General features: G+C 40.7%; 2 protein-coding genes across 3 annotated transcripts in view; one reads left to right on the forward strand and one right to left on the reverse strand.

Annotated features, from left to right (window-relative positions):
• LOC112555612 (glycerophosphodiester phosphodiesterase domain-containing protein 5-like) overlaps positions 1 to 24,862 on the forward strand; it is a 42,649-nt gene that overhangs the window by 3,050 nt on the left and 14,737 nt on the right. The window contains 2 exon segments of the mRNA XM_025224040.1: positions 22,974 to 23,087; positions 24,142 to 24,311. Of these exon segments, the coding sequence (XP_025079825.1) occupies positions 22,974 to 23,087; positions 24,142 to 24,311 (284 nt within the window).
• LOC112555105 lies at positions 602 to 5,132 on the reverse strand. 2 transcript variants are annotated; one of them, XR_003097409.1, is made up of 4 exons: positions 4,979 to 5,129; positions 3,465 to 4,651; positions 2,882 to 3,057; positions 602 to 2,241 (listed from the first exon to the last, which is right to left on the reverse strand). XR_003097409.1 is itself a non-coding variant. In XM_025223315.1 (4 exons), exons 2-4 carry the CDS (start codon positions 3,791 to 3,793, stop codon positions 2,066 to 2,068), a joined length of 681 nt encoding a protein of 226 aa, XP_025079100.1. In that variant the 5' UTR covers positions 3,794 to 4,655; positions 4,979 to 5,132; the 3' UTR covers positions 602 to 2,065. The 2 variants fall into 2 exon arrangements, 1 of the variants encoding a protein (XP_025079100.1); XM_025223315.1 differs by having other exon boundaries at positions 3,465 to 4,655; positions 4,979 to 5,132.

Consider the following 24,862-nt stretch of genomic DNA (forward strand, 5'->3'; position numbering starts at 1 on the left):
TACTGGATGTCTGTCTGCAGAACCAATCATCCCCGCAACTCATTCATTCCATTCAATGGCACTTTTCCGAGTAGATACGATCTCAGTGCTCTTCACACCAAAGACTACAGACGAACTCACAGCCACCCACACGATAAACATAAGAGTCAGCAGACAGACAACACCATGAAACAAAAGTGCAAGGATGAACAATTAAAGAGTGGATGTAACCATATTCTTTAATAGAAAAGATATTTCTTATAAAGAAGGATTTCAATCAGGATTTGAAGTCATCAAATGTAGACATACTTTAAAGAGAAAAGAGAAGAAAAATTTGTGTATGCCCATAGAAGAAAATGAAAGTCTGACGAATTTCAACGTCTCTGGTTGAACAGAGTTAGCATCGACTGCAGTCTTGGCAAAGGGGAAAGGTGTAATGGCCGATTTCCGCCATTTACAGTTAGTAACAGTGAGGGCATCATCACGTCCTTGTGCTGTAGCTTGGGTCACGTGACATTTTGAGGGCAGTACTGCCATGGTGCTTGTTCCTTGAACCAAGCCACTCTCTCGTTCATACCAAGAAATCATAAAATAATTTTAAGAAAAGACAAACAATTTTGGTTCTTTTATTTCTGTTAGAAAAATATCAAAATTTACAAACATTATCATTATTGGTCTGCACATGACAAATACCCAGTATTATTATATACAATAAAAACAGTAAATACAAAATGTAAATACAAAATGGAATGAGAATTAGCTCGCGCGTGTGTGAGTGGGCATGCAAGTGTGTGAAGAGATGAGTGGGCAAGGTCCCACTGACGATGATAGGATGATAGACATAAGCAGTAAATATACTAAATTAATATTATCGACTGGGCTTTCATCGTTCATCATCAAAAGATGACTACGCGTTCTCGTTATGTTTGCGGACATGTTTATGTGTTTGCGTGTTCTCGTGTGTACGTCTGTGTGTTCATGCACTTCATGCAAGCATACGAAAGAGGAACAGAAGAAGTATTATGAGAATCAATTACTTATTTACAATTAATGATATTGCCCTATGACCTTTAGTCATTTTGCATTGAATTGCACTGCGTATTTCATACCGAATATTGTGTAAACTGTATCAAAACGACTATAATATTGTCGGAGGTGAGATGAGCTTTATTCTCGGCTAAATTTACCAGTCGTGAATGCTTTCTTTCATGTTAACATCAAAGTCCTTCCGGCATCCACACAGCACAAGTCCAACCACATCAGTCTGAGGACCTGTTGATTGGAGACGATCTCATTTCGTGAGCTCACAAAATAGAAGATTGTGAACGCCTCCGTTAATTGAATTATTAGTGGGGTGACTCCACATTTCCTCTCTTCCTTCCTGTGGAACTTCGCCGATGTCTAGTGTAGATTAGACAGACGCCAACACTTTCACGGTCACTGGAGTTATCTCGCGGCCAGACACCGCCAGGAGGATGTAATCCCAACCCAGGAACTGTTCTCTGTAGGATGCTGTTCGTGAGAGGAATGGCGGCCTTCATCAGCGATAAGACGTTGGTACGAACAGCTTCACACTCAGAAGATCAAAAAACAGCTTCACACCCAGGATAATAAAATATAAACATGTTTTCTTCTGCCTTCTCTCTAACATAAGCGCTGCTTGTACAGAATGTAAAGTACACGTAGTTGTTTTTCTAACACAGTTAATCATACAAAAGTAATTGTTTATTGTTATTATTTTCATTAAAAGACTTTCCGCAGTTTCACATTCTTTACCTCAACAAATGAGGTATCCGTTTTTGAGGTTCAGAGTATCAACAGCGGAATTTTTGTCGAATACAATTACAATCAAACACATCATTTTCAATCCTGGTAGACACAGTGTTTCTGTCTATATCTCCGCATCCTCCTCCCTCATGAGAGGATTTCCCAAGCACATAATTACAATTCACATCGGATATCCTTTTCCGATTCAAGTTCCAGCTTCCTGATAGAGAAAGTTTCTTCCTCTTTCTTGTCCATTTCCGTCCAATCTTGCGGCGGGTTTTGTATCATTGTGCAAGATGTTGTATTATATACTGCATTTTCATGACCATCTCATGCAGAGACTAAGGTAATGTAGCAGCAACGAGAGTTTTGTCTCCTCAGTTGAAGACTTGTGACAGTCTGTGCTCTGATGTGCAACATCTGTTTCCTCGGCTGAGGACCTGTGACAATCTGTTCTGACAGTGTTTCCGGTAGACTTACATCCATAACCGAAATCTGAAAAATAAAGAAAAAGTTTTAGCATGAAGACGTGGGAAATTTTTCACAGTTTTTTGGTCTAATCCTGTAATAATGCACTACACTCCGTCAACAACAGTGTAAATGTTTACAAGATTCAGGAAAAGATCGGCAATGAAACATTAAATATCCGCTGATAGCTTTGAAAGATGTAGAATAAAGTTAAATTTCGTTGACAGCTAAGCAATCCACTAGACCAGGTTTCTGGAGCTCGCCAAGCAATTGCATTTTACAAGAGATGTCTTGAATCCAGTGCAGCGCTTTGATAAATATTTACGAACTGCACTGACCTTTTCCTTCAGGAGTGTCGTCTGAGTTTTGCAAAGGGAAGTAGGATGTAAGATAAGGGAAGGGAAGAACAAAGAGAGAGAGAGCAGCTTGCCAGGAAATGATGTTAAGATCCGTCATTTTCATTTCAATTGTTATTAGAAATTGTGTGACGGATGTACCCTAAGCAATGCACACTCCAACCATCAACATTTTTAGTTAGTACATTCATGTGAACTCTCATTCTCTCTAACACACACGCGCACACACTTTCATACGCACTGACATTCGTGTACACACACAAACACACATTTCAGAGGCGCGCGCACGCACACGGACGAACAATACTTACTTTGTAGGCGCTTTTTTCGGAATACAAGTTTCAGGTTTTCGATGTCGTCCCTCCTGTCCTTGCACAGAAACAATGACCTGGAGCTGCATTCAAAGTGACCTTTGACAAAGCGGAAGTCCGAGACTGCCTGACTGTAGTGTCCTTTCCAAATGTGCCACTGGATGTGCAACAGGCTCCTGCGACCAAAGGAAAGACAGATGAAATTCATCCCACCATTGTCATCGTCCCACATAAAGACTTTAACCAAGAAGAAAGTAAAAATACTAGATTCTGTTTATAGCACCATTGTCATTGTAGTACACGACGACCTTAATGCGAAAAATATGGGGTATCTGCCATCACGCGCTGAATATTAATTTTGAATAAAAGTCAACAGCTCTGTGTGTGTGTGTGTGTGTGTTCGCGTGCTTCATTGTATATTCATCTAAGCGAAAGCTGCAATATTGACTGTTCTTCTGTGTGTGAAGTAAGTGAAATAAGAAAATGATAAATATAGAAACAAGCGGAAGCGCCTTTTAAATGAAGAGGTGCACGCATAGGCAAACGCCAGCAATGAAGCAAACCATCAGAAGAATTTAAATACCTGTCCAGGAGATGACTGTCCCCAGGGTCCAAAAACACGATGGGGAGACAGGGATCCGGCAGCTGTCTCCAGTCCCTCACCTGCAGCAGCTTCTTGAAGTGTGGCTCCAGCAGGTGCCAGAAGATCTCCATCTCCTGGTTGTTCCACTCCGGCTCACAGAGCCAGTCCACCTCCGCGCGTTCCATCTCATCCTGAACCAAGTCGTGAATTTCGTTCTGATTCAACAAGTCCACATCGCGCAGTTCGCGTATGGTCTTCTCCTCACCTGACCTTCTGCCACTGTCCAAGAGACCTGAACTGTTCCGACTCGCTGCTGACCTGTTGGACATTGTGAAGCCATGTCGATCATTGTCGTTTTCTGCGGTCGAGTAGTTGTCTGTCCAGCCGGAAGCATCCACTTCCAGACCAGAGAACGACTCGGAAGTGGTGAACACCAGGTTTGTTTTAGACCCGAACTGGGTTCTGTAGTTGAAAACCGCCGTTTGGGAGGAAACCCATTGTCGTCAATACTGTACTTTCCCGTCTTTTGGCTTAGCTGAAAAAGCGTTCGGTGTTTATCGGACAAGTTATCAAAATCTTCATCTTCATCGTCGTCCTCATCTACAAGCATATCCTCTTCTTGAAACTGCCCGTCCTGCCAGGCCTCCTTACTGTCAGGCGCTAAGCAACAAGCCACGAGATAATCTTCTGATGACATCAGCCAGCTTAATTCCTCCTCAAATTCTTCGTCGTCTTCAAAGTCTTGAAGGTCCTGGACACAAGTCGTTGTGGGGTCTTTTCTACCGTCACCAAACGAGTGATGAGGGTTCGAACCTCTTGAGAAATCTGTCATCTCCAGTTCCTCCGAGTTGACATTGTCCCAGCTGGGCTCTGGAAACACTGCACTACTCAGGGAGTCTGCACACACTTTGTGGGCATGAAGACTGTGTCCGTTGCCCATTTCTATTGTCTCTTTGCTGCCTTCTTGCGATTTGATAAAGAACTGATAGCAGATGACTGCGCAACAAGCTTCTTCACGCAGCCGCCAACTCCTTGAGAGTTTCTGAGGGTAATTAGCAGATTATTAGACGATAAAACCACGAATATCCATGGATAAAACTATTCTTCTTCCAAATGTTAAGAACTTGTTATAGATAGCACAGCCCAATAGGTAATGCTAAAAAGCCAGGCGCTGATTCAGTTGGCTTCTATCTGAAAAAAATAAAAAAAACGTGTTGATATGTATTAATTCTTCAGTCGATATAAATATATGAAAATTTAACACTAACTACCACTCTGCCACGCAGAGTTCCATGCTGAAAAACAGAACATTGACTGAAGATTAATATTTGTTCATCTTTTCCTGAAACGTTCGCACAGAAGATCAATAAGGTCAAAGTTCAAGCTTCGTTATCTTGAGCTCTTTTAAAAGTACACGACTTTTTGTTAACGAGATAATCAAGAAAGAATTGCATACAGGAGGCATTCTCTGAGCGTAGAGGGGATGACATAAAGATGTTTGTTGAATTACATACCCTTTAGCATCAGTTTTTCTCTTTCGTTTTTCTTCCTTCACACATTTGTTAACAGATATTAAAACATCACTTCATCAAGTTTTTTTCTGGTTTGTCTTCCCACAGAATGGTTGTTAACAGCCTGAGAGGTCTGAACTCTACTGTGGTCCAACTCGTGGAGGGGTTTATATATCCTTTGTTTTGGTAAATAAGTCTAATTTTAGGAAAGGGGATGCGTCACTCGTGTTTTATCAGGTCAAGCAGCTCGGGGCTTACCGCTTACTTCATATCTATATTGGTCATTCCCCCTGACATACATCCACCCCACCTACCGTATTTCACCACCACCACCCTCCAAACCTCGCTTGCATGCGATGAGTGTGCTAGAGACTGGATGTATTGAGAATCCACGCGCAGTGAGCGCCCTCTGTTGGTAAACAAAAGAGTCGCGGCGAACTCCTCCCCGCCACATCTGGTGTTGAGTCGATGTTCTGTTGGCTGTGATCAGAGAAGAGTGAGTCATGCTCACAAAAACCTTCTAAACTCCTGTCCTCAGTCAGCTTCTGTCACCGCCATGCATCCCCTGATGTCAGCCTTCACCCCCCGACCATCCCGCACCCGACCCTCCAACTAGTTCCAGTTTCCTGTGTTTGTCCCGGACTCTTCTCATTAAGAATTGTCGTACTTCCTACAGTCCATGATCATAATCTGTGTTGAAAAAAAAAAAAGCTGTTTGCTCTTATAGCACTGAAGTCTTCAGACTGAAATCTGCGCAAGCGGATAGAATGTCTTTTGACTGTTAAATTTCTTGGTCTGGTTCAAATACCTGGACGCATAGTCTCACCTTTCTTTCTTATTATTAATGTCTACACTGTGTGTCTATGTTTATGTGTTTATGGTTTGTGTGCGTTGCACCCGTGTCACACACTTTCAAATGCAAGTTTGAGAACAAGGTTATTCAAGAGGCGCAACTCTGTCTCGCTCAGATTTCTTTTCCCTGTGAAGATTACTTCCCTTTCTTCCCATGGCTTTCTCTACAGTTCATCATCGTGATGTAGGAACAGGAGTCAGTACTAACATTGTACTTTGTTGTCGCTTTGCACTGAGTTCCTACTTGTGTGTGTTCAATGAAGCTTTAAGTTTTGTTAGCATGTCTTCAACAATTTTCTCATAAAGATAAATATAGTAGGTTTTTTTAAAATGCTATTTCGGATGTATGTGCTTGTATAGAAAACACTAGAGATGTAAGTGCACAGAGTTTTCGAGAAGCTAGCAAGTGCGCACAGGTGATGAGAACAAGTCAGCTGTTAGGTTTGTTGTGATGATGTCATCTCTGCGCCAGGTGGCTGCTGCACAAAGCTTTGTTAGAGGACTGTGACAGGTGAGGACAGGCGACACCTTCAGAGACCGACATCATGCTGGAAGAATAAAGAACGTGCAGTAAAGGTGTCGCTTCACACCCCCATTCTCCCCAGAAAAATGATTTGTGGAACCAATAGAGACATGCACCTGTTAGCTTGGACAGCAGATTATTGAATAGATTATCCGCCTAAAAATAAATGTGCGCTCACCAACCATCTCAGTACACTTTATAAATGTGTTTACCATGTCTGACTACATCGAAAAAAAATACTTTTACCAAAAATCTTATTTACACTGTGTAAACGTACTTTTACCAGCCATCTTCTGGTGACACTATAAATGTATGTCGGTTTACCTTGCATACAAATATGTTTACCAACCACATCCGTTTGCATTCGATGAAGGTATGTTTACCAACATTCTAAGCATAAATCGGTAAGTGTGCGTTTACTATCACATGTACAAACGTTCGTTTGCCAGTAATCTCACTTCACCCTTTGTTTACTATCTCAGTTTACATCGTAGGAATGTACTTTTACCTACCACCTCAGTTTACACCCTGTATCTGGTGTGGTCTTCCCTGTATATATGACCATCCTGGCTTAGAATTCTTTGTTTCCAGCCCTATGCTATCAATGTTTGCCTACCGACAATCAGTTTAGAGAGTTTCCAGCTGTCTAGGGCTAAATTGTATAAATGTCCTCCCCCCAAACACACACACACCTGCCATTGTTTTCCACTTTCTATGCTGACATCTTGTTCTTGACACTATCAGCGTTTTTTTAGACCAAGAGATCATTGGATGTTCACAGTGACCCTGGAAAGACAAGAGAAACATGGAGCCGCCTTCTCTGAAAAATACATTAAGGAATCACATGTCGGCACCATTACAAGAAGCAGTTGAAACCATGTACAAAAGCCTAGCAGGTCATTAACTTTCCCCAAAAATGTGTGATTTTTTTAACTGCTTTCCCTTTTCTGTTCGTGCATCGTGTGTGCGTGTGAGTGTTCGTGAGTCTGTAAGCATGGGTGGAAACATCTGGACAAACATTTGGTATTGTATGAAAGAGGCCATGTTTGTTCCCTATATTGTCTCTTATCTTAACCCAGCTACTGTCAAAGCCTTAAGCAAATTTTATTGTATACCAATGGATCAGGCCCCAGGAGTGAGTAGATAAGCAGAGGTCACCACCCTGACACCATGGTGTGTTATGTCACCTGTGGAACACCGTCACAAGAAAGAACCGAACCTACAGCTTTGTTCTCCGAGATGAAAGCCACCGATACGCAGACATGACAGCATGTGCAGACAGTTTCATCCCTCCTAGACTCGGATGGGAAGGGAGGGAGGACAAGGAGCCAGTGCGGGGGGCTGGTACCTCACACCGCTTCGATGGCTCAGGCCGATTACTCCGACCTCCTGCCGAGCTGCACGTGAGAACGTAGTGACGTATGCTGGAGGAGAAGGAGGGGCAGTCAAGGGTTCCGGCACCGCTAGTCCTCAGGACCAAGTGTTTCCACAGCTTTCTCACGGGAAGCGCGGTCCGGCGTGTCATCAATACAGTGAAAATCAGGTTCAGGTCCCCTCTCGGCAATTTTTGTTTTTGTTTGGTTGTTTTTTTGTTTTGTCTCCATGCTGCACGTGGTTGGCTGTTTTGTTGTGATATGACCTTTGTCATTGACGGCGTAAACCGTCAATTTTCCTTTATCTTTTCTGGGAGCCTTTTCATCATGGTTGCTACCCCACCTTCATTTATTCCCGTCGAGGACAAGTGGACAGTGATTCTGTCTCCAACGAAACCAACACGAAGATTTTTGCCAAAATAGGACCCCAACAACTCCACACACTGTGGTCTTTCTCAAGAGAACCTGAACTATACAGATCTTCACCAGGAGAGCCCCAACAACTAAACTCATTGACCTCTCAAGCCTGGGAGCATCTGTCTCATGCAGTCTTGATGGCGAGATGACACGGATCGTGTGCCACCAGTCCTTTACAAATGAAATTAAAAAAAACCTCAAACAAAATACAAGATAAAGAATAAGATACAATTTTTAATGCAAACGATTCAAGCACGTTCCATATACTTATTTAATGATATGTGCTGGTATAACGATAAACGAAGAATAAAATACGAGTTTAAGTTTAAATATCTAAACAGGTTTCACGATATACTCGTTTAGCGATGTACTGGTATAACGATAACTGAAGGACCCCTGGACCGAGACTGTGTGGATAAGTCCTTTGGCAGTGAAACAGGCCGTCCAGAGGTCCTACTATGTGGTGAACACATCACAACAGGAGGAAAAGCAAAGATGCAGGCAGGCAGCCGGGGCCACAGACTGTGACCCCTAAGTATTCACAGTCATCTGCCTTTGCCACGTCATAGACCTTCAAAGAGTCGCTTGTGACTGGCTAACCCTTTACAGTACTAAATCACTCGTCAAAGTTCATTAAGGTTCCACACAGACATGTACTTCCCCACGCTCGGATGACCATGCAACAAAGCCGCTAAAGAACTAACACTAATTAGCTTCTCGCAACAAGCGGAAGTGTTCCTCATCGTTTCATGCATTTTACATTGCTTGGGCAAACGAACCTTGAGAAGTACGAGCGAACTCTCAAAGGACAAGTAAGTGCACATGTTTGAGAGAGTCAGGAGGCTGCTACAGGAAGGAGCTACTTTAGCGAGCACAGACAAGCAGAAGTGTGAGAACCTCTTTTCTCGAAGAATTTTGCACGTAGCTAAAATCGTGTCATGTTCCCCGTTAGTACTGCACGTAGCTACAATCACTTTATATTCCCCACGAGTACTGCACGTAGCTACAAACACATATGTTCCCACCAGTACCACGTAGCTACCCTCACTCTATATTCCCCACGGGTACTGCAAGCAGCTACAATCATATGTTCCCCACAAGTACCACCTAGCTACAATCACTCTATATTCCCCACGGGTACTTTACGTAGGTACAATCCCATGTTCCCCACCAGTACCACGTAGTTACAATCAGGCCAGTTTCCCAGAGTACATCACGTAGCTGATTCACGTCTTTGTGGACATAAGTGCGCAGCTTTTTGTTTGTCAGATGGTCGTTCGATCTCTGCAATATTCTACCTTCGACCAGCGAATAATCTCCATAGCACACTCGTCAACAAAGGTCGGACAATACACAACAGAATGTTTGTTGTGATTCAGCAGGGTTGACTGGCCGTCTGCTGTCTGGCATCCATCATGACCCACTGCCACTAAAGTGCAGCTCGATCAGCAGTGACTCACAAAAGACAGTTGTTTTGATAAATCCGATTGCAGGAATTAACCTCATGATCATTTTATTTTAGCCGAGGCCTACGACCTGAAGGGAAACATGCGCACATCGTCGAGACTCAACTTCTGGTGCAAATAGGTTAAAGTGCAGGGCTTCATTATGTAAAGCTGCCTGGGTTGTTGGGTTCTATATACTGTGACCTAGTTACAGGGCTGTGTATGTATGGCAGTAGGTCACTGCTGTGGCTTGCCACTGCCGTCTGCCAAAGAAATTTGTGTCCCTATTGTTTCCACGTCCGGGCTTTTCGTGTGGCTTTTGAAAATTGCACCGGGGTTAACTTCCGGTGCCCCGTGTAAGTAAAAACACAAAACGAAAGCAAGCGGCAGCTGCATCACTTTGCTGCGCAGAACATCGCCGCACTGCACTGCCTCTCCCCGCACTACCTACCTACCAAACATTCTGCAATCAATGCCACCCGGTCAGTGGCCTGTGACACCTGTCGCCGATGACAAACTCAGGTTGACTTGTTCGAAGATTGCCACACAACCTCGGCATGAACTTTGTCCTCATTGTATCCAGATCGTCTTAGCTGTCCTCCAACACCTGTCACAACAGCTTATGACGAATATGCTTTTGTTTTATATATATAAAGATGTACGATTTTCCATCTGGAGAATAGTATATAATGAAGTGTGACGAAGCTTGTATAGAAATCGCATTTACCGAGGCTTAACCTGTACATGACGTCACCTTTGTACACGAAGAAATGGTGAAAATCATTCCTGATGCAGAAATACATTTCACATAAAATTTCTTATTTTTTCTTAATATTTTTTGTTTGGTTAGAACGATTATTAAAATGATTCTGGAGAGATTGAGTGTCTCAGCTGCTACCTCGTGTCTACGATAACTCGCAGTAGTGGCGAGGACTTTATTTCTGTTTTTGTCATCACACGACCTGTGCTCTACAGGGTAGTTCCTAAATCATTCCAGTGAACAGATCTTGATTTATCCCCCATGTCTTAGTTTCCTGTGTGTTTCCTTTGAAAGGATCTTGATTTCACCCTCTCAGTCATTCCCTTTCCTGTCTGTCGGAACACACGCACACCGACTTAAAATGAATGCGTTCAGCAACTTGTGTAAACATCTGAGACGATTTATCACATTGTTCTCTCTACGGCCTGTCACCCAAACCTCTTTTTTCTTTGAAAGATTGATGTTAGTCGTCTTTGCATGTTAAATATTCCTTTATTTCGTATCTTTTTCTTTCTTTCTGTATTATTTCTTTGCTTTAGTTCTATTTCTGAGAACAATGCCTTGGTCCAACTTCAACAATTAAAGTCAATGCCTATATAAAAATTTCAGGGATACTCGAGAGCAGAACAAACTGATACTACAATCTGTTTCTTATCGTTTTGCATACCTCCTTCAGTCTCTCTACATAAAGAATATGCGGTCCTTAGTCCACCCAAACCTACACTTATTTCTTCGAGTTTCCCTTCTGGAATCTCGGGGTTGGGGGCGAACAAGATAGGTGGGTGCGTTCTGCCAAGCTGGGAGGTATTTAAAAAGCAATTGCCAGAGAATGCCACAGTCTGTAGGTTAAGCAAGCTTGACGGAGCTGAAAGTTATCTCCACAAATGTGAACCTGTCGGACACGGAGGCACTTCGTTTTGGCAGTTGGCGGAAACAGTAAAGGGGAATGAGGTCGCTTATTGTTTTCTGCGAGGACCTCGTCCACAAATAAAACAGAAGTTACTAAATATTTTAAAATATTCATGGTACAGTGAACCCAACAGCGTGTCTGAGACAAGCATTCACAATACCAACAAAATATTAACCAAGAGTTCATAAAATGAAACAGAATAACACACAGGTTACTGCAAAGACAAAGTCGCACAAGAAAACGACTTAATATGTGCGCCAAGTGCATGCGGTCATCAGTGGAGATCCTCCCTCGTTATATTAATTAAACCTCCGTGCAAGCGGAAAGAATCCAACATCTAATGTCATTACTATGAGTTATGTTTGGTTTGCATTGTCGGGTTCACATTTCTACCTCCGAGTATAATTTTATCTTCAATTTTCATCAATCTTGACAGCTAAAACTTGATTTGGTATCGCAGGAATATGAGATAGATAAAGTTTAATTAATCAACGTCTTACCTGAGCGGACGAGTTGGTAGCAGGAATCGTCAGAAGCTTTCATCACTTTCATCCTCTTGTAGGATGCTCTTAGAGTGATAACAGATGAACCACACGTTATCTACGCACAAAACTTTCGATCAGTTAGTGGTTTTGACGAGCGCATGTGTGCACATCATACGGGGACTTTTTTCTTTGTTTTGTTTGTCATTCGAACACTTTCCCCGCGCGTGGCAGTCAAATCTTCTTACGCGCGTGGTCCACACTCGCGCGCTCCACAACATCGACGGCGACAATTTCGTTGACCGACATACATCAGCTGCTGGTCCACGACAACCTCAACATTCCAGACTCTAATAGAGGCTGTAGGGTGACAGCTGATGATCATATCATTTCTCTTTCGCGTGATCGAGGTGACCTTTGCCCGAGAGCTGTTTCATTGTTTGGGTGGGAAGCTGACCTACATCGTAGGCTTTGTCCGTTATATTTTATGTAATAATAATTATGGATCTCAGCTCGGTTCAGCACATACAAATGAACACACACGCGTACACACACACACAATACACATGCATGCACACCTAGATATAGACTCACACCAGCTCAGCTTACAGACACCCATATATATATATTCTGTTATGTATGTACATACATAGGCATCGCACGTGCACACACACACACATACACACAAGTGATACCGTTTTTACCAGTGAAGCTGATGGCGGTTTTTAAATTATGAGTGGCTGACAATTACCCCGTAACGTCGGTTACCGCCAGTTGCCCGTTACTGAACACGTGCTTTTCACGTGAAGAGTGACTAAGCTGTTGTAATGATTCTTATTATTGCTCTCTCTCTCTCTGTGTTCGGTGTGTGAATATTCTATGTGATTTCGCGTGCGTGCGTGCGTGCGTGCCTATTACGTATGTCTTAGAGAAAGAGTGAGGAAGGAAAGAGTTGATTAATTAGTTGGAAGAACACATACATGTATATATGCTTATTCGTGTGACAGAGATGAAGGTTTAATGGATGAGGGGAACTAGTTCAGAATGTTTCTTCAATAATTACTAAATATGATAAAGGGCACGCGAGTGCGTGCATATGTGCCCGCATGCATGCGTGAGCGAATTATGTGCCTACCAGCACATGTGGCTGCTGGCTGAGAGAAGAGAAGACGAGGATCATTTGCGTGCCGCAGACAGAACAGAAGCACGAGGATTCCAGGGTCTGAGAGCACGAGCACGTGTTAGCTTGAAACTCGCCGAGCATGCTAAGAATACAAACATACATTACAACTGTCGACAGTCGATATTCCGCCCTCGTCAGCCATACAACCAACAAAGGTCGGCAACTTCGCTTCACAGGATCTGAGAATGACATGATAGTGTTCACTTAAAGACCCATTGGAGCGATTTTTTTTTGTAAAGTCTGTAAAAATGGTCTCTTTATTGTAGACATTGATGTTTGAATGTGTGTATGTAACATATAGAAATTAATTATTAACACATACTGTTGGGATTATTTATTGTCCACATTTTTTTTAAAGTTCACTCTAGTATGTCTTTAAAACCTCAGATCATGCGATATGAGGACTTGCAGCCAAACATCATGTTTGTATTAACAGCAGCTGTTTCAGAAGAAAGTTTCGGAAAAGAGCTAACTCATGTTCAAAATATAATTTTAAGATGCGATCAAGCCAGTGCCTGTAGGCCATACATAAACTCTGATCTGCTTACTTTATGTCGCCATTTAAGTCGGGAGGGCAGTAAAAATTCCTGCCTTGCACTACACGATCTTGCTTTAGAGCTGATAGCAAGACATTTGTAGCCAGAGCATAAAACAGAAACCATTTTTTTTCAAACTACTTTAATGGTAAAAGAAAGAGCTGTGACAGTTTTTTAAAAGAGGTAGAAATTTATGGAGTTCTTATCTTTTGATATGCTTGCGATATTTTAACGAGGATGCAATACCTTTCGTCGAGTTCGACATGAATGGCTTTTGGCTAGAAAATAATTTCGGTCCTAACATTTGGAAGGAATGAGTCTTGCCAGACATGAATGTCTTATGGCCAGAGAATAGTTCAGGTCATTCTACTAACCTTTGTTAAGAATCAGCAGACGTCAGACTCGCAAGAAAACATTTTCTCAGAGACAGTTCAGGAAATGGCATCAATGTTTCAAATGTCAGTGGGATGTCAATGGAGAACTCTTGATGATTCAAGAGATTAAGATAAAAGAAAGAATAAATAAAAAAATTAATGGAAAAGTACAGGATGTATTGATATTCCAGAGACGCATTGTTCAGCAATTTTTTTCTTTCTTTCTTTCTGAAACACATATGTGCCAATCTCAGGTTTGTCCTCTTCCAAAAAAAAAAAAAAAAAAATAAAAAATAATCGACCAATAGATGATACTTGATTAAGATGTGCAGTGCAGATCCTCATCATCATGACTGTCGTTTTCGTTGTTGTTATTGTTGTTATTATTATTAACATGGCCTTGAGAACTGCCCACTGTTTGTTGCCCACTTAATGTGGGTGGAGACCTCGTGGCACGCTAGGACCTGCCCAAAGATGGGGTCAACAGCTTACGTGCCACAAACAACACCAGAAGGGGTGGGGGACCTCGTCTGTGGACGAACAGGGGGTGTTAAAAAAAAAAACACCTTTGGCAAGGCGATGCCTTCACGCCCTCCCTTCCCTCCCTCTCTCTCTCTGAGTGCGTGCGTGTATGAGAGAGAGAGGGAGCGCCCTCGTTCACGTTCACTTGTGAGTGCACGCAAGCACGCGCATCTCGCACCGTCAGTCTCTCCTCCCTCTCTCTCTCCTCCCCTCCACCTCGCCCCGCCAGCTCTCCACTCTCCCCTCTCTCTCTCTCTCAGAGTACAAGACCGCGTAACAATTCTTATTTGATACACATTCTCGGTCACCGTTACCTCGGAAACAAACAGCGCGAGCGACAAACAAAACAGGAAATATGTCGGGCGACTTGTATATAATTACTACGACATCACCGTGACCCGCCCGGGAGAGAACGAGTTTACACGATTTAGTTGACAGCCAACAGTTGTGACCTCGAAATGATCGACAAGAAAAAGCCCGACTGCTTCATCGGTGGGTACTTTGGCCTCATTTCTATTTTTTTTTTTTTTTTTTTTTTATCCTCGGATCTAGCTTAATTACTTTTAACCTATTATGCATCGCTTTCTCATATGATCAGGGTTGTATGTATGCAGCTGCTGTAGACACCAACACTGACCGCTATTCGTTTGATCCTCACCTCCGTATATCTACAGCCGCACTATTTATTATTTTTAATTATATTCATTTTGTTATTTATTCTTAAATTTAAAAAAATGTATTCACACCCGCTGGCCTACTTTCCCGCAATTTTTCTTGAATTTTTCCCGTTTTTATTGAATATTATAGGGATTTGTCCTCAACATGTCTTAGAACTGACTTTTAAAAAATAATTCATGTTTGTTTTGAATCCGGTTCTCCAATTAACTTACTTTTCAAAGTCTACTTTGGTCCATGTACACCACTTAGTTCACGTGCGTACAAAACTATGTCAGTCAGTTTGTTTTGTCAGACTCATCTTTAAGAAATTAAATTATTTGGAATGGTTGGTAACATTTAGTGCAATGAGCTGATGTTGAGTTGTGTTACTGACAGAATTATTATTTCTGTGATACAGCAAGAAAATTGAGCGCGCGTCTCTTTAAAACAAAAATAAACTTAACCACCCAAGTATTATCTTTAATACGATACCATCCCAGTAAGCAGTTTGGAAATTCCTTATCTTACAAGACCTTTGTACTTGCGTTGGTGGCTCAGCATCCGAGGTTTTATTGCAAGCATTGTTAAAGGATCCCGCTTCCGTGTAGTTGTAGCTGTTTAGTACATGAAAACTGTGGGGTGACTAACTTTTTCAGATTAAAACAATTAGAAAAGTTGTGTATACAAGGTAGCCCCTAGATGTTATTTACTATATATGGCGAGCAGGAGGCCGTACGACAGGGCACAGTCACAGGAAGGATGTATGAAGGGTTTGAAGAGATAAAGAGCTGTCTGTCCTGGAAGATGGGAGATGTTGAATTGCGTGTTGTTTCGCCATCAAAGGGATGTTGACTCAGACATCCACTGGCTATCAACATGCAAGGATCTGCATCCGCATCGTAGGGCTGATTCAACAGGAACATTGATACATGACTGCTCAGGTACCGATGATGGAAGTTCAGACTTGTGGTGTTATGAACCGGAGGTTCGCAGCTGCCTCTGGTGAGATTGTTATACCTCTGTACACCACCAGGCGAGTCCACGTAGTCCCGTTGCTATGTGTACACCTGTTTGCACCTAAAATGTGAACCTACTTGAGCCTGATTATTTTCCCATTGCTTCCTTGATTTGGAGGGAAAGTGCTTCCACCTAAACGCAGATCACTAATAGGCGGCAGGGGGTGGTGTGGTGGGGAGGGGTGGGAAGGAAGATCCAAACTTTCCGGAGGAAAGCCCTGTGAACAGGTGTCACAGTCTAGAAACGGGATCTGAACCCTGGGATTCTTACTGAAATGGCGACATACTTATCTCCTACAGTGGCATATGACACAGCTAACTTTTCTTCTCGTGTGCAATGAACTGTTACCTTTCTGCTCGGTGTTTCGTCTAATTTCCTAAAGTAAGAGAATGTGTGTTTTCATAGAAAAAAAAACCGGTATAGTTACAGGACAGACAACTAGATATGATTGTCAGGGAAGTGTCGGCTCTGCGTGCATTACGAAGCCCAGAACATTTCTTGCGTAACATTCCTGCGACTGTCAACGGTCACCTGTGCCGTCCTTGTCTGAGTGAACAGCCGACATTTTTTTTTTTTTTTTTTTATATATATCCTGTGGCGGGTAGGGGAAGGGGACCTTAAAAAAAGCTGAAGAAAATGCAAAATACATTTCTGTTTTGATCAGAAGATAAATATGGCGAGGTATTTTTAGCTTTATGTTCATCACGTCAAAAGGTGATCTCATATACATCTCAGCAAAACCGGTTTGAGGGAGGGTCCACTTGAGTCACTCGTAAAGCTGCAGTGCGGACAAGAGCACTACAATGCACTTGGCCATTCTGTCGCCAACTGGTTGACAGGCTGATCGAATATGGGTTTTTCTGTGTGTGTAATATACACGCAATAATCATAAAGAAGAAATGATTGACTCACTTCTTGTGTGCGCGACTGCCCATCACTCAACAGACATGCACCTGCGCGCCACCTGAACATTGTGCTTTAATTGGCATGCCGACACATCGAAACATTTCAAGCTGACAAATTCATTTAATCTCCATTTATCACTCACTGATCGATCACCCTTCCACCGTTCTCTCTCTCTCTCATATCAAAAGACTGAGTGACCAGGTGTGCAGGTAAAAATTTATGGTTTGACAAATCATTGTTTCTTTGATAAAGCCCAACCTTCATCTACTTCTTTACCGATCGAGGCTGACGCCCCTGCTATTATCTTGTAACCGCATCGAACTGCAGGTATCTTGCGAAAGAAGATGAAAGCCGGAAAGAAACGTTGGTCGTCATTCACGTCACGTAACCAGTAACCTTTGACCTCCACTCATTACATTCCATCATGGCGGTCGGTCGATGACTTCAGAGAAATGCACCTGTTACAGTCTTTCAGTACAAAACATATCATTTAGTTGGACTATCGCTGTGCCGTTACAAAAGGTGGGTCTCTAACCTCTAATTACAATATTTTTGTTGAAATTTATCCCTGGAAGAAAAGCCGAACAATGGCGGTGGAGGTGGTGACGACGCTACTGGCTACCGACTGACTACCGTGTGTGTGTAACAATGGAAACACCCCTCACTGGCATTCCACAACACTTTCTTGAATGAAAAGACACGATTTTTTGGCTGTTCTCGGACAATAAACACTGAAATTAGTGTATCTATCAAGGATAATGTTAGAGTCGCGAAAACACTTCAGTATCTGAACTAAATCAAGTGTTGTTTCATACGAAACTTCCTTATCACCTCACTGAATCACATTTTCACAAAAATTTTACAATCAAAGCAATCAAGTACAACAGTGGCTTATATTTAAGCTTCACGATATAATAACATTTGAACAGAATATAGTTTTCATTAAAGAATCGGAAGCAAGGTAAACAATGGGTTTCGCCGGTTCGAACCGGTAACATTACAGTCAAGTAGTACAGACAGAAAGAAGGAAAAGATTATGAAACATGTCATTGCTGCTTTTAAAATGTCCTTTTAATAACAGACACACATACTCTCTCTACCTTATACACTGTAAGTTAATTGCTGGTGACAAATAGTTATATTAACAAGTAACAAGCCAGGTTCAGTACAATATGAGTTACCAGTCAAAATTACTGAAAGATATGTTGGGAATGTATGACTAGAAATTTAACATAACATGGCCACATTGGAGAACCTTCAGGAGTGAAGTCATTGTAAACTGGAGGAGCTTCAGTTAATAGCTCATTTTGTGAGAATAATGAAGGATGCATATCAAGCATGCAAAGAAAAATGACTACCGCAACCACTGCACTGTTCATAGCTAACCTTGTTTCACGTTGAGCCAGATTTCATAACCTTCAGCTCTCTCCTTATTAAAATAATCATGACCATTTGGATGGCTTTTGAGTAGTAAATTGTTTCAAATGGTACAACAAATTTTAAAGTATTCACATCTGTTTTTTCCTGGAAATTTGTATTACCCTGACGGTCTATCTTTCCCAAAGAAGTTTTCAGGAAATGAGCCTCATCATATCCTTTTCATTACCAAATTTATTTTGTCTGGTGGATAAGTGGTTTTAAACTCACTAGAAAAAAATAGGTCATTCCTGAACATCTTGTTGCTTCAAAGTTATGAGTAACTAGATAGAACTGTATTTCTGGATAATTACAAATGATGCATCAGTGAGAGTTAAGTTAGGACCTCTGGTTCTCTTGTAGTTTGTGTTATTTAGTGCTATATAAGCTTGAGGTAAAGACAGCAAGATCAAACTATGTTTTCCTGGAGCCATTCTGGTTGGTATTAACCTTTGTGAGCCTTTGATAGTGAAATGATTTTTGTAGATTGTAATATTTAATATTTTAATGGTAACTTCCTCATATCTTGGATGTTTTATAGATAATATTTGAGTTGAAAAGGGATTTTACCATCACCAAAATAATGTAGACTATTAAATTTGCTTCAAGAACAGACGGCATTTAAGGAGAAGGCTGTTTTGAAATATAGCATATTTGTTAATCAAGTTGATTTTATTTTTTTTATTTATATAGTGTGATATATCTATATAGAAATAGTGTTCCAAATATTTGCATGCAAGTAGTTCAAATGCTACTGTCATTTAGAATGCCAGCATATTTGTCGCAAATTGAGTCTTTTTCTAAGCTTTATATAGGTGGATTTTTTTTATGAATATAATAAATTAAAGTGGCAAGGTAGATTTTGTTTGTTATATGCTTTCTTCGATTGCTGTATGGAAGAAATGTGTTATTAGGTTACCTACATCCTGGGAGGAAAAATAGTACAAGTTACTTTAGCTTCCCTTATGTCTTATTGACAAGTTATAGCTTTAGATCAGGTATAGTTACCTAGTGAGTTAGATGTTATGACAGGAGACAGAAGCAAGCCCTTACTTTATATGGTTGAATCATATTGCACAAAAGTGGTCTTCAGGAAAGATCCAAGGTTAGAGTAAGGAAACATTTATGCTTGGCCAATATTTAGCACATTTTTTAAAAGAAAAAAACCCCAGTAAACAAGAGTGTTGCAAGTTTGTATATTTGCAACACTTTGTTTACTGGTTTTTTTCCCCAATGGTCACAGGCTGTGAATTATGAAACAAGCAGCTGTTGCTCCATGCTTTGCAAGTAATCCTGTGTAGCTTGATTGAATGATCCAGTCTTATTTATGATCTTTGCCTTCAATAATTATAGCCAGTATATGCCTGTGTTGCAAAAGCACAAGTTGGTGAAAATGTGTACATCAGAACATAATCATATTGTTTTGTAAGATGTGACAGAAAACCACATCTTTGTGTTTGTTATTCCCATGCATATGGCTTAGTTTATGATGGGCCTTTTATTCTAGATAACACCTTTCTTTCATTCGTATATGCTTGCTTGATGGGAGATTAGTGTCCCAGGCTTTCTATTGGCTCTTCTGTTTTTAGTGTTCGGGGAGTATTTAAAATACAGCATTTAACCAGAGCCGACTTGAATATTCTATATAGACTGCTACCCCATCTGGAAGTGATAACTTCTTATCTTTTCACCCACTTCCTTTTTCATGCCTTCTGTTATTTGCATCTTGTTCGTAGTCTGGAGCAGCAACCCACATGTTTAGCAAATGTTGCATTTTGGTGGAATTTAACAAAACTTCATACACAAGCAGCTACTCCGTCTCTTTTGTTCTGGGATTGTTTTGCTGCCACATTTCAAGTGCTTACATCCTTTCTTCAAAAAGTTACTTATTCCATCTTCTTTCGCCATTTTCTTATTCAAATAAATAAAATCTATGGTTGTACATCCTGAAGTACTAGGAATGGTCTCCCTGAACTCTTTCAGACATCACCCACAGAGACAGTATACTCTGGTTGGTTTGTATCTCAGCTCCTACCTACCTCTTCGTTTTTTTGTTTTGTTAATTTTTTCTGGATGTGACACCTGTTCATAAGAATTACCATTGGAGGTGACATTCATGTCCTCTGGACAAGACTTTAACATCCTTATGGAAAATACTTAGAGCTTCTAATGTCCTTATCTTGTACCACTGATATTTGTTCCTTATTCTCTTGATATGTTTGTATTTAAATACCTGCTTATATGGAACATTGTTCTTTTGGAGAGACCACAAACTAAAAGCCCATGCTTTCTACGCCCTCTGTTAAATGTATAAATGTATTTGAACACTGAAAATGCATGGAGTCAAGGCTTGCCATATCAAGTAGAAGCAAATGGGGCTTGACTGTTGTAAGCTGCTTGTAAGTTGATATTTTATAATTAGTATGCTTCTAAGTAAAATATATTGTACTGCAGGGTATTGGTGCAACAGTTTTTGATGGTAAAAATATTTATTATATCGCAGTACATCTCACATTTTGTCATCCACAGTTTTTATTTTCATATTGACATAACTGAAAATTTGGTGAGAAACTTCAAAAATTCTAAATTTTTGACATTAAGCATCAATGAAAATTTTCTTTCATATTTACTAACGTTTCATTTTCTAAAACAAAATTGTGCTACCTGGCTAGACAGAACACAAAAGTGCCACCCACCCTTTTTGTATCCTGTTCACATTTGGTAACTTATTGCAAAAGGAAATGATGAACATTTTTGCTTAAGTTTTTCCTTTTAAACCCAAGTGTAAGCATGTGCATATGCAGACATCCCTTCTCTAACCCCTCTAAGAGAGAGAAGAAAATTCCACTTCAGAGAAGTGCACCTTTAAGCTTTCCTTGCACGTTGCCATCCGCCAAGAGGAAGAGGAAGTGGAGTAAAATTAAGGCTTGATTAAAATCAGGATTTCACTTACAAATAAAAATGTCTGTAATGTTTTCAGTGCACATTATGAATATAATAATACATCTCCATGCATGTAAGATAGTCTTAGTGCAGGCGGAAGTTAAAATCTTATTGCATTCATCTCAGGAACATACTACTTTCGCTGTTTTCCAAAAGTGAAACACTTCTGACTGAGCTGTTTTTGAGAGACAATTTTAGGGTTCAAAACAGGTCAGTCCAAACTAAGTGGCTTATTAGAGGAAGGAAGGTCAGATGGAGTTCTCAGTAGTTGAGTGTGTGGCTCACTTGAACGATTGCTTCAAGTGACGTCTGACATCAGGATAGTTTTTCAAATACTAGAAATAAGCTGTGTGTCTCATTTACATTTCCTAGCTGTTGACACTCATATCAGAAATAAGATTTTCACTTAATGACATTATTGGTAAGACTTGTGGCTGCAGTTTGAGGTCTAATACCTTTCATCTTTTGTACAAAGGATGATATTAAGGTTTTCCCTCTCAGACTTACTCTTTTGCTGTTCACAACAAAAGATAAACTTTTTCAAAAGGAAAAACCGTCATAAAGTTAATTTTAAAATCTTAGTTTTATGAACCACCATTTTAAATATTTTTAATTGTTTATGTGTAAAATGAATAAAAATGCCTACATACATAAATGCAAATATAACATGTATATCAGTCTTAAGTAATAAATGCATAAACTGCAGTTTTAAAAAAAAACTAGTTTGAAAGACGTGTGAAGGACTACCAATCAGCATCATTTTCTGCAAGCAAGTTCATTCATTCCTGTTTATTTGTGTTTACTCCGGAAGAACCTTGGCTTTTATCAGATCATTTACTGCAAAGATCCTCGGCAGACTCTTCAGCTTGAGCTGCTCATATTACTGATAACAGCACCACAGGAAATATTACTTGAGTAAGATTGCTGTACTTGAAGGTGTAATATGAGGAACTCTTAAGCCAGTCCTACTTTGAAAAAATAAGTTTATCTAGTGACAGCTAAATAAATATACTCTCCAGGAAGGTCATTCTGTGTGATTAGTAGTTGAGAACATTATTAACTAATTGTACATACATTCTGCATCATACATTCTATTCTTTCTTTGTTCAGGATTAATACGATGAAAGAAAACTTCCGTATATCATTTTTGTAAAGCACTCTGATCAAATCATTAGAAAAGAGCTATATAAATCATTATTATTAAAAATCATCTAATCAAATAATCACTTTGTGTATTTCTGCTTTTGCTTGTATGACTTGAAGTATATTTCCCTAATAAATAGTACTGACTGATTGGCCAGACTTATTCTATGTAGCCAACATGACATTGATTTGGTTACTTCATATTCACTAGCCTGGAATGCTGCCAACACACCAGTAGTTCACAAGTTCACAGGTTCTAAAGGTATTACACAAACTCTTTCTTGAACTTGTACAACCCCTCCTTGTCCAGAGTAATTGTTTGCTGCTTCTGTTGAGCTGTAAAGATGACACTCATACACAAGGCTTTTGCCAAGTGCAGCACTTACCAACAACAGCCATTCAGGCTTTGCCCACTCTTATGCTCCTTATTCTCCTTGAGGTGCAAGAGCATTTCAGGGCATGCCACAATAAAAAGAGCACTGGCTTGTTCATTGTTCCCCCACCCCATTCTAAATGCGGCTTTAATTTCTGTACTGCAGGCAGGAAATCAGACACAAAGAAGGGGCCAGAAAATGACGTGAAGTCTGTCAAGTTGTGTAAAGGGTGCCTAAAGCAGCCAGAAGGAAATAAAAGTGAAAAAGCAAGGCAACAAGGTATGTCAAAGAAAGTTGCAGCTAGACATCAATTGAAATGCAATGCAATATCAGTTGCCAGACATTTTTAGTGGCTTGGCTGTCCTGCAAGAAAACGGGGGTGGGTGGGTGATGTGATGAAGATTTCATCCTTGAACAAGGTTGGTTAGTGTATTTGTGGCCTTTGTTCTCTGTCGTGGATAGGTGCATAGTGAAATAAACTTGATCACCCCTTCCTCCCCTCTGATAATTGAGAATGTCAGAAATGATGTATTATGTAGGCTGTCAATGTGGCGTGTCCCCACATTCCCAGCTGGGGGAAAGGGGGATCCCTTTTGACAAGGTAGAACGCAGGAATTTTGGGGTTCGGCAATGGCAAGCAACAGGTAAGCAAGTAATATGTTAGGCATGTTAGTTGGTCTCTCGCCAGATTGACAAGCAGCCTGTTTTCAAAAGAAGAAACTGGATACACTGTGATGCTTAGCTGCTGGTCTAAGCATAGTGAAGATGCGGCTGTCATTTCTTCATGTCGTGATTTAAAGTGGTTTGTTGTATCTAGCCCTTGAGTTGTGTACGATGGCTGTTCAGACAGTGATATTTTGTGGTAAGTCCTGCATTGGACATGTCCAGCAGGAAGTACAAATAAATTGAACTGTGCATCTTAATTAATTTTTTAGTCCTTTCATAATGATTACTACTGACTGCATTCTTCTGTTTACATTTCCTCATCCATTCTGAAATGAAGCACCTTAAGATTGTAAATAGTTTGCTAGGATAAAATGCTCCTGTCATGGTAGGAAAAAAATTAGGCTTCTTGTTGTTTGTGATTGAAAGAGTAATATTTGCAGTTAGTAGCTAAAATAGTCATGGCCATAGCTTACTTATTTAAAGAGTGCATGTAGTAGGAGAATAAAGAGCATTTGTGACTGACTGTTTGAATTGTTACCTTTGTGACTGACTTTGCAGTTATGCTTGTTGAATTATTGTTATTATTTTTTATCTTTTTTTTTTGCTAAAGTCTCCAACCTGCACTATGTGTGGGTTAAACTTAATGCCAGATGTGCTTTTATTTTAGAGGCACCTAACTGCAACGGGAAGCAGACAGCATCTATAATGAAAGGGAAGATGACTGTGTCTCATTCCAAGTTCCAGTACTACAGACACAACTATTGCCTTATATGTATGACTGGGCTGCTTGGCTGCAGATGGCATCGTTATCAGCAGTCCACACGTGACAACAGAAAGGTAAACTGCCAATTTTGAAATTTGACAAGAGCCACTAATCGAATGAAGTCCTTTGTGTATGCATTTGTGTAAAGTGCTTTAAGTCTGCCTTTGGTGGTGGGGAACATGCTATATAAAGGAACAGTATGTCCAACAGTTCAGGTGAGTTCTGTCAGGTAGAGACAGAGAAGGTTTTACACTTTGTTCTGTTCTCTGTAATCTTGTCCTGGTCCTGATGGCTAGGTAATGGGACATGCTTTACTAGTGTAAGATATTGCTTTTCTACAGCAGGGCTCAATATCTGATAAGTCAACGATCAAAGTTCCTTGACCTACCTGGTCAAAGAGAGAGCCATGAGTGACAATCTACTTGCAGGGCTCTCGTTTGTTGTTCTCTGCTAGACATTAGACACAGCAAGGTTGGGGTATCTAGATGGATCCACACTTTGATAAGTTAGAACCAAGCAGAAATAGACAGACAACACTAGTCCAAACCTGCATATGTGGCGAACTATTTGTTCATGTTAACTTCTGTGTTGGTGGCTGGATGCATGTCTCTAGTCATTATATTTG

Source organism: Pomacea canaliculata, linkage group LG14 (genome assembly GCF_003073045.1).
Source record: "Pomacea canaliculata isolate SZHN2017 linkage group LG14, ASM307304v1, whole genome shotgun sequence".
NCBI lineage: Eukaryota > Metazoa > Mollusca > Gastropoda > Architaenioglossa > Ampullariidae > Pomacea > Pomacea canaliculata.

Coding starts and splice junctions, on each gene's coding strand:
- LOC112555105 (XM_025223315.1), bottom strand. CDS start 3,793: ATGTCCAACAGGTCAGCAGCGAGTCGGAACAGTTCAGGTCTCTTGGAC. Junction 3,058..3,464: donor GACAGTCATCTCCTGGACAG/GTATTTAAATTC, acceptor CTTTGGTCGCAG/GAGCCTGTTGCACATCCAGT. Junction 2,242..2,881: donor CCGAAAAAAGCGCCTACAAA/GTAAGTATTGTT, acceptor TTTATTTTTCAG/ATTTCGGTTATGGATGTAAG.